This window comes from Haliaeetus albicilla, chromosome 23 (assembly GCF_947461875.1).
Source record: "Haliaeetus albicilla chromosome 23, bHalAlb1.1, whole genome shotgun sequence".
Taxonomy (NCBI): Eukaryota; Metazoa; Chordata; class Aves; order Accipitriformes; family Accipitridae; genus Haliaeetus; species Haliaeetus albicilla.
In genome coordinates this window covers 8,034,782-8,044,937 of record NC_091505.1, presented here as the reverse complement: position 1 = coordinate 8,044,937, position 10,156 = coordinate 8,034,782, and the positions used below count along the sequence as shown (strand labels likewise).

The 10,156-nt window shown below is 42.1% G+C and overlaps 1 protein-coding gene and 1 long non-coding RNA gene across 2 annotated transcripts; one reads left to right on the top strand and one right to left on the bottom strand.

Moving 5' to 3' along the window:
- The first annotated feature begins 75 nt into the window (after positions 1 to 75).
- On the top strand, positions 76 to 9,649 carry ESX1 (ESX homeobox 1). The gene is made up of 5 exons (XM_069811104.1): positions 76 to 283; positions 358 to 583; positions 685 to 730; positions 6,641 to 6,927; positions 8,230 to 9,649. The coding sequence occupies exons 1-5, from the start codon at positions 184 to 186 to the stop codon at positions 8,453 to 8,455; spliced, it is 885 nt and encodes a 294-aa protein (XP_069667205.1). The 5' UTR covers positions 76 to 183; the 3' UTR covers positions 8,456 to 9,649.
- Positions 1,636 to 3,114, bottom strand: LOC138690711 (uncharacterized). The gene is made up of 3 exons (XR_011329487.1): positions 3,011 to 3,114; positions 2,720 to 2,857; positions 1,636 to 2,174 (listed from the first exon to the last, which is right to left on the bottom strand). It is a non-coding gene; the product is annotated as an uncharacterized lncRNA (long non-coding RNA).
- Positions 9,650 to 10,156: the final 507 nt, after the last annotated feature.

Below are 10,156 nucleotides of genomic sequence, written 5' to 3'. Positions count from 1 at the left end.
GGGGGACACCGCCGCGGGCCCGGCCCCTGCCGCGGCGAAGCGGGGCCCGGCAGCGTCCCACCCCCGGCCTTGACGCCAGCGCGTTAATGAAATGCTAATGCCGGGGCGCGGAACCGGGCGCTGCCCGCGCCAATAAAACCCGGCGCGGCGCCGGGGCCCCTGCCCGCCGCCAGCCGCGCCGCTATGCAGAGCGCGACCCCCGCCGCCCCGCCGGCGCTGCACCTCCTCACCTCCTACTTCATCGACAGCATCCTGGGCCGGGGCACCGCCGCCGGGCGGCACGGTACGGTGAGGGCCGGCCGCGGCGGAGGCGCTTCCCCGCTCGCCCCCGGTAACTCCCCGCTTCTCTCCCCTCAGGCGAGGAGCGCGCGGCACCGCCGCCGCCGCCGCCGCGGCCCGGCCGAGCGCGCGCCCCCGCGGAGGAGCCGGTGGCGCCGGGGAGGGGGGAGCGCCCTCCCCCCGGTGAGGCGCCGGGTCCGGCGAAGAGGAAACAGCGGCGGTACCGCACCACGTTCAGCACCTTCCAGCTGGAGGAGCTGGAGCGCGCCTTCCGCAAGTCCCACTACCCCGACGTCTTCACCAGGTTAGCGGCCGCCGGCGGGAGCGGGGCGGGCGGAGAGGGGCGGAGGGCCGGGGGAGCCCCGCTGAGGCGGCGCGGCGGCTAACGGTGTGCTGCCCCCGCAGAGAGGAGCTGGCCGTGCGGCTCGACCTGACGGAGGCCCGCGTACAGGTGAGTGCCGGGGCGCGGCGCGGGGCTGCCCCCACCGTAGGAGCAGTGACAAGGGACACCCCCCCCCGGCGGCCTCCCCGGGGGCCGTCAACCAGCCCACGAGGGCTGACAGCAACTGTTAGAAATAACGCTTTATCCCCCCCCCCTTCCTCAGCTGGGCGAGAAGTTAATAGCGGAGGGGGGCCTCGGGGGGGGGGGGGGGGGTGGCCGTGTGCCGTCCGTTTCGGTTAGTTCTCAAAGGACGGAGAAATGGGCAAGTTACCGCAGCGACGGGAAAACAAACAGCGTCTTAGAAACATTCCCGGATTGCACTTCACCCTCACGTTTGCTGCCGTCTTCATGGGTCTAAAGGCAGGTACTGTCTCCTGAGTTTTGAGATTACAAAAACAGTATTAAAAAAAAAAATAACCGGTTGGTTTACAGCAAATGAGGGGTTCTGCGGGGCATCCCAAGTTATTTACCCAGGCTTCAGAGGAGCTTACACCCTTTTCTTGCTCTAACTTAGCTCAATAAAGCAGTCACACTTCTAAATGACTGGTTAAAACAAATAAAAGATTACTTTGACATCCATAGGACAGTCAGGCACTGTCCAGGAGAATTTTATGGCCTGGCTGGGCTGTAATAATGGCAACGCCCATAGAACTTCAGCATACAGAAACAGACACTAATCATCTTGTAGCCTGCAGTTTGCTTAAACTACAAATGACCCTAGTAGCTTTTCCTGACTCGAAGCACTCATATTTAACAATACCTCTTCAGAAGCAGTTTCTTTAGATTCATCTCTTCTATAAGCTAGAAATCCTTTTTATACAGAAACGTTAGCTTTAAAAGAAAAAAGTGTTTCAAAAGGTGTGATGGCTTTCAAAGTATTTTTAAGCTCAAAATGACAATTGGACTAAATTTGGCTTGTGCTGTATGTCAGATATGACTGAACTACTGTTCCAGCACAGCTCTGGGTATGTGCATACTTGTGAGACTGAGAACTGGTGCAGCTGCTCAGTGTGACAGCCCTACTTACTGCTGCATAGCTTTGCTACTGTTGATGCCAGATCGTTGTTGGTATACGTTGTCATTACTTCAGTCACTGGATCTGCGATTGTTCACACTAGCTAACGTCTGTAAAGCTGTAAGTTTTTTAGCTTTTTATTTTAATATGCACCATCTTCAGAAAAGGCCTTAGAAGTGTTAATGGTACTTCATAATCAACTCATCTGAGAACACCTAGATGCACTTTTCATCTCTCTTTTGTGGACTTGGAGGAAATTACATGGCCTCCCCTCTCCCCACCACCAACAATCACTAAAACCTCCGGTCACTGAAATACCCAATATCTGGCAGTTACACATGGCATCTACCAGTGGAAAGGATATGGGTGCAAAGCTGTTAACTTACCCGTTACTGTCACGTTCATTTCGTGGGGTGCTTGCTCTGTAGTCCATTTGACCTGTGAAGGAATGGCACAATGGTAGGTGGCGAAGAGGAACTCTTCTCCTAATGACTCATCTAAAAGAAATGTTTAGGTTTGATGGAGTCAAGAAGGAATTAACAAGCAAAATAGCAGAGTTGATGTATCCATAGTGGATGGAAGGAACAGCAGAGAGTTGTTCCTTGCAACTTCTTACTCCTTGTCAGATCTTAACACAAGTCTCCTGGGCATGAGCACACAGCACAGTTTGCTTAGGGTGAACTTCCAGTGCACAGCGCCTCTGCCTGTGTATGTGTCCTTGTCTTGTGGTAGATGCGGGACAACTTACCCCAGAGGGAAGAGCATGTAAAGGAACACCTATTATATAGATGGTGATGTACTGTACTTAACAAGCTATCTTGATTCTGAAATACTTGCCTCATATGCCCATGCTCATAGTTGCTCTGTATGGTGTCCTGTGTGAAATGAAGACTTCCATACCTCTCCCATGGTACCTGGTTAAACCAGCTGACATGAAAAGTGGTATCTTTTTATTTACTCATATGTAAACCCAGGAAACTAACCTTGCCAAATGCAATCAGACCATTTCTTCACTTCAGTGTGTTTTCAAATTGAGGTCTGCTTCTCTGGGGAGAACCCTCCATCAACCAGCTGAAACGGGTTCCAGCCACTACACTGTTCCTCAGTCTTGTATTTTGAGTCTTACATGAAAATGAACAAATAAGAAAAAAAAATTGCCCATGAACATATTCTCATTTCAGCATCACTTCAAAGAGTTCCCGTCACCCAACCCTCATTATTTGCTTGTATAGAGGAAAGGAGATGGCAGCAAGAATCTTCGTATTCTTCCTTACCTTAGGAAAGGGGTAGTGTGAAAGTCTGCAAAACCTTGTCGTAATCTGAAGCCATGTTGGGATGCTCTTCAATAGCATTTACATCTGTTGTTGCCGTTCTGCTTCTCATAATTCATATTGTTAGGGTGGGAGGAAAATAAGAAAAAGTTAATGGAATATTTTATTTTCTTAATGTGAGGAGTAAAACATTACTTGGGTATTTCAGTACTGTAAATGGCATCAGTGTTAAAACATCAGCTTACAAATATAACTGATCTAAGCATTCTTGTGATATTTTCTGATTATGATCCTGCATGCAGCTACAGCAGAAGCGTGATAGTTAGTCACACCTATGTGTCTTTTTATCATTGTTAGCTATTACATCAATTAAATAGGATACATTTTTAAAGAAAATTACAGCAAGAAAGCCATCAGATTTTACATGCTCACCTGTTTTTTAAAAGACCTAAATCTCATTTTGGCAGATATGCGTGGTGCTAGTAATTACAAAAAAAATCTGGGTAGTATTTAGCATACAATTCAAACTTGATGGTTTAAAACTCATCATTGAGTATTAAGTAATGCATTTTTTCCAAAGTATTTTACCACCGATACAGTCATACCATAAAAATCTTAAGACTGGTATAGCAGTTTCTGTTATGTTTGGTTTGGCACTTCAAATGTGTCTGAAAATAGAGTAAAGGCAAGTTAAGCCTTTTATTGGAAGCAAAGGAAAACTGCTTAACAAAAGGTTCAAGATGACTAATCTGAATGTTCATGACTATAATGTGCGCACTAAATTTTGAAAGCTGTTTGTCATGTCAGTGTAAGGTATGAGGCATGCCTTCGCTCCTTTTCTCACTTGCATTGATGAGTTTGTACCAGGAGGGAACTGAAAGCCAGCTTTTTTCTGAAGATAATTATTAGATATCTATGCTGGTATTTCCTTCCAGTTTGATAAATATAAAATCTGAGAGATGACTAAGTAAGTTTGGTTGTAAACCCAAAATCACCTGTAACAGTAAAAAAGTTATTTTGCAGTCAAAGTGCATGTCTGAGTGATCAAGTGGATTTGCTTTAGGACAGAGAAAGCAGAAAAGCAGACATCTCATTTTGTGTTAGGCTTCTTTATGAAGAACAGATTGAATAACAATGCTAAGATTTAGTAGGGAAATTAATACCTTTGCAGCATTTGTTTTATCCTTTTTAGGAAAGGCTTTATCTGCATATCTGCAGTGTAAGACAGTTCACTGCCTTTTTAATCAGATTTTATTTTCATAGAAAACGCTAACACCTTTGAGTTGGTGGTCTTCTCCTGTGAGATCTCAGCTAAGCTCCACTTACAGATATTTGGGATTACTGGTTAACAGCAACTTAAAGTCATCTGATCCCATTAATTGAGTTCATTTTTCTTACCAGACCCCTGTCTTGGACTAACACAGACCAAGTGTCTAGTCTTCACTGTTGTGCAGGCATAGCCATCTGGTGTTTCACTGGTTCAGATATTCCTTTGTAAGACATCTGACCATTTAAAGCCTGTGGTTGCTGGGGAAATGGCCAAAGAATGAGTCAGAGCACTCAAGAATTTGAAGTACCAACTTCAAAATTTTGACGTTCTGACTTCTTCTAAGGGCACCTCCCTCTGCTGACTGCCTGTACAGTGAGACAATTCTGTGTTACGTATGTAACCTGAGGAGTATGAATCCCTCCTCCAGGAGGACAGCAACTTCCCAGTGTAAAGATAATATATGCAATGAAAGGAGTAGAGTAGTAATTATTCAGCTGGCTCCCAAGAACCCCATAGCAAGTGCTTTGAAAGAGTAAATTGTTACTGACGTATATAGGAACAACATCAAACTAAGGACAGCAAGGTTGTGGCAAGCTACAGCCTTCTGGTTTGGGTATCAGCACCCTAGTGTGTGGAGGACTTTCCTTTCAAACACACTTAATATTACTTAAGTACCTGAAGGTAAGTCACATCCCTGGAAATGGTTATATGGCATGTCTGAGATTAAAGCAAGCAGTGAAGCTTGGGAACCTGCAAAACCTGCTTTTTAGATGTTACACAATAGAAATTTAAAACTCTCTGAAAACATTTTTTGATGGAAATATAATTGCAGATACAAAAAGCAACTATTTAAAAAAAATGCATCTTCTGCATCCAAAGATTTTGTCATAATACAGATTTCAATAGAATTTTACTATTTCAGAAATACTAATACCAAAAGAATAACTATTTTTAGTATCTGTTGTAGTTTTTTTGAGGCTTGAATTTTTGCAATTTAATTTTATTATTTTAGTTTGTTTTAGTGGCTTTGCTAGGTTCTTATTAAGAAGTTATCTACATTGTATGGTAAAAGAACTTCATATTTGAAGTTTACCTTTGTCCTAAATCAGAAGTAAATTTCAGGAAGTTGTAATTCCGTACAAGACAAAAGTTGGTCTTCCCAGCGACTTTTGTTCCTTGTGTTACCACTCTCTACTAAATTTTGAATCCTGATTAGTGCATTCAAGTATTGTACATAGAACTTGCAAGTTCTATACATAGTGCTTGCAAGCAGCTCACTGAATTTCAACAACAGTCATATACAAGACTGCTGAATGAGATTATGGGCCACAGCTAATGCCTTTCTTCCAAATCCAGATCCAGTTCAGAATCCACCTTCAATGGCCTCCACTGCAGAGGGGGCTAGAAGACCTGAACAGCTGAGTACATTCGGATGTTAAGTGTTCAACCTCGGCAGCATCCATTTTTAAATATCCTTGGTTTAGATCCTTTCTCCCTTGTTTTAGAGCTGATGCTTTTCACTCTACTCTCTACTACCATCCTGGGTCTGAAAGGTTCTGCTCAGTGAATGCCAAAGAGTAACAGTGTGAAGAGTCAGTTTTCTGATCTGTAGATTCAATTGACTAAAGTCTTTAAAATATGTTTAATGGGCTAAAATAATGACTAGTCAGGCTTGAAGAGACAATATACTCAACAGCTTACTACACAAAACCAATACTAGCTAAAGCCCTTTTAGGAATAGCTTGATACCCTGTTCTAATACTGCTTACTAGATTTTTCTGGTTTAGTATTGGCTTTCACTGCAATTCAGTTAATCACTTTCATGTAACTATATGCTGTTTGCATTCATGGTAGATAACAAAAGCTTCTCATTTTACTTTTGAATCCTCTGTATAACAATGTATGCTCCAGCTATCAAGACAAAAAGAACACACCATACATTTGGCCTAGTTACTCTTACAGTCATGATTAAGTTGTTTCTTGACGTATCTGTACAGAAATAGCCACCTCTTGAATGGCTTTGTTGAAGTTTAATTTTCAATAAATAGCTTATGAAAGGAAGAATGATCACTTTTACTAACTGATCATGAGTTCTCAGGTAATAGGTTTATATATTACAGTGGCTTTAAAACATATGGGACTATTCAGTCAGAGCTAGAGAGTAGTCAAGTTTACAGTATTTATAACTGATTTATTTCTTAATAAACCCACCAAGGCACTTATGAATGGATCTTTAATATTAAAGAAGTGGTTTTTGGTTTAACAGTAAATATTTTGCCACCTGTATCACTGCATGCAGTAGTAGCTGGTAAGACAAACTACAGAGTAAGTTCAGCTAATGCCTTTATAATTTCTTATTGAAGGTCTGGTTCCAAAACAGAAGGGCAAAGTGGAGGAAACGTGAAAAAAATGAAATTCTGGGGACTGTTCCAGGAATCTCCTTAACGCACCCACTTGGTCTGTTTTTGGATGTTCCACTGAGTCATTCTCCCCTCCTAGATCACACGTGGAGGTCAATGCCTCTTTCAACATTGGCTGTGCCATCCATGTCTCCAGCCTTTAGTCCTTCAACCTTAGGGCCATTTGGCCTCAGCAGCCTTACCTGGACTTCTCTCTTCAGAAACCCTATTTTAAATCCACATTTTGGAAGGTATAGAATTAAATTTTTTTCTAAATCTCAAAACTGTTAAAAAATGCTGCATTTTTATTAGTTTGATACTCACATGTTCTCAATAAACATGCTCCCGTAGATAAATAAACTTACTAAAATGGGGTTAGTTCCTGTGTAGGATCACTTGATTAGGAACAGCAAGGTTTAGTTTTAAGTCATGCTAGTAAAAACTTAACATATAATTGCTCTTTGAAGAACAGTTGTGCATACTTACTGAAATTTAGGTCTCATTGAACTTTAGTCTTCACATAGACTGCTGTAATCTAGGTGGCTCCAGCTCCATCCTTATCTCACAGACTGACACAGATTATACACCATAAAGATGTGACTGCAGACAGATGCGGGTTGTAGATGATTTGACAGAATAAAGGTATTAGACATTTCTTCTCAGGAGACCAGGAGCCTGGCTACATATGCAAGAGTGACACAGCTCTAGAGAGAGACAGATTGAGAGAGAGAGATCTTCCTGATTCTTGCATGCCCTACTAAGAGCCAGTCCTTTTCCCTTGGCAGGTGATGTGCTCTCACCACATAGAACAAGCCCACAGCTAGCCTCCTTTTCTTTGCCTGTAGTCAGACACCTAGAACTCTGGCAATTCATTTCAGCTGAACCTGCTGTCTGGGCTTTCTTGCCTGGTAACGTGAAATTTATCAGCAGAATGCTGCTGCTGCTGCTCTCATGCAGCCCATAAGATAGGAAAAAAGCATGTGCGTAGTGTGTGTGTGTGTATACATATAATAGGTGAGTAGATAGACAGATATTTTAAAAAAGAAGGAAGGTAGCGCTCTCCTGCTGAAATTAGAGCCTGTATCATAGTTCCACATTAACAGAAAGACAAATGCTGCTTTTCACATGGGATAAACTTGTCTGAACAAATCGGCTGCATAAACAGTCATATAAATTGGTCTTTTTATGAGGTGGTTTATTGCTTTCACAGAACAGGCTGATCTACAGCATCCAAGGTTTGTTTAGAAAAGATTTAGCATTAGGAGTTGCTGTTCTAGGCATCTGCATGCCATGTCTGATCATCTCACTTATATTAGTTAAAAATGTTTGGGTTTTTGTTTGGGGTGGAGTTTTTTGGGTTTTTTTAAGGGCAAGACACTATACTGCAAAATAAAGTTAAAATACATTCTGGAAAACAATGTACCTTTGGAAGAAATTGGAAATTTTGGCACATTTTTTTCTAATACTTTGGGTGGGGGAAGCTGCAACTCAGTAAGTACTTGTTCTCCAAAACAATTCTTAATTTGGATAATATTGACTTCTTTCAAATACAGGTTTCTCAATGCTTTAAATCCTCTCATGACAACAGCTTCAGTACTAATGAAAGCTCCTGGACCCCCATCAGACCCTGCTCTTACTGCCTTCACTGATCCAGCAGCAGTTGAAAGGAAAACTTCAAGCATTGCAGCACTAAGACTCAAAGCGAAAGAACATTCAGCACAAATCCCTCAATTAAACCTCATCTCCAGTCTTACAAACACTAACAAAGAACTTTGTTAGGAGCTCTCCCACAGACTACAGCCATGGAGGGGAAAGTGAATGCCTTCTCCAGTAAGTAGCTCCTGTTAGGGACACACATTTAAAAAAAGAAAGAAGAAACACACACACACAGAGCTGTAGTTCCTCCATCTTCAGCAACGGACTTGAAAGGAAATAACCCTGCTAAAAATCGGTTTCCTTCATTACAACATGAAATCAGGTAGTAAATTGGCTTGTATCGTTTCTGACACGACAGAAATAGAAGCAGGAACTATCTCATCTTTGTAATTCAGGCTAACGTGAATCTGAAGCTTTGAAATCCTCAAACTCACCAGATGCTAGTCCAAGGGTTCAAAATTCTTTGTAGGAATAACTTCAGTTTTCTAAGCAATTCTTAACTCGCTTCTCAGGAGGAACTCTTACATGCAGTACTTGAAACATAAGAATCAGTACATAGTTATTAACTTTGAGGCCATGCTTCATGTTGAAGTGCAAATGCCAGTGAAATCTCGCATTTTAGACAGACTTAGCAGGAACAAGATGGGGACTATTTTCAGTATAGACTTTTGATTCAGAACTAGGTTTGTATAAAGAGTACCTTGTTTCAAACTAAAAAAAAATAAAAATGTTTGGTTTATGTTCAGGGTGGCAATGTTTTAATAATTAAAAAAGTTTAACCTTTGTATATGAAAACTGTATCCTGTGAAACTAGGCTATCAATGTCCAGTAAATGGTGTGTAGTTCTCTATGTATGCATATACGTATCAATAAGTAGCTCATAGCTGTAAATATGAGGTTGCTGAATACTTTTAGCATGATTACTGGCACATCTTACCAGACCAGTAAGTTAACAGATTACTTGTACATTTCCAGACATTTCATGCCTTGAGTAGATTCAGAATTTAAGTGAAAACTAAATGTGAAGTGTTACATTTTTCCTTGGACTCATGTTGGAATGAATGAAAACAGAGACCTTACTGAGCAGGAGGCTACAGTTCATCAAAATCCTGGACTCCCCTTCTGGCCTCAGGTCATTTTAAAAATTTTTGCTGGATTTCCCCATCCAGGAAATGGGACTGAGAACAAGTGTCTCATCTATTAGGTCTGATGCTTTAGTGTAAAGTGAGGGTAAGTAGTATCCTCCTCTTGCAGCTCACTTGCCTACCTCACAGGGCTGTTGTGAGGATTGATTAAACAAACATGACGCTGTGCAAATGGTAGAGTTATACAAGTGCTAATTGTTGCTTAGCAGTTACAAAAGAAAGGCCAACAGCTGACTACACATGAAGATTACCTTTCCCACATCTGTAGCAGTGGTCCAAGCAAGCTCTGTTTCTGTGGGTTCATGGGACAACATGGAGCTCTTTCACTGATGCTGCCTGGTTGCTCAAAACTATTCTCAAGCACTTACATTTACACTGAAAAGATTTTGTGTATTTTAGAACTTCTTTCTCAAGGCAGTTCTGGGACTACTCTTAGGACTACACAAATGTTTTCGAGGCTAGAGTTTTGAGTGCAGAGCTCCGGATACCTAACTGCTGCTTCTGTAGACTCCTCTGAGCTTGTACTTAGTTAGGTACGTGACAGAGAAGACACTTTGCTGGATCAGACAGATCAGTTTCCCATTTCCTCTGAAATACTAACAGCTTTGACTGCTCTTAAGTCATAACCTACTGCAAGACTAGAAGTATTTCTGGGTTCATAGACCTCATTGTTAGCACA

Coding starts and splice junctions, on each gene's coding strand:
- ESX1 (XM_069811104.1), top strand. CDS start 184: ATGCAGAGCGCGACCCCCGCCGCCCCGCCGGCGCTGCACCTCCTCACC. Junction 284..357: donor CACCGCCGCCGGGCGGCACG/GTACGGTGAGGG, acceptor CTCTCCCCTCAG/GCGAGGAGCGCGCGGCACCG. Junction 6,928..8,229: donor TTAAATCCACATTTTGGAAG/GTATAGAATTAA, acceptor TTTCAAATACAG/GTTTCTCAATGCTTTAAATC.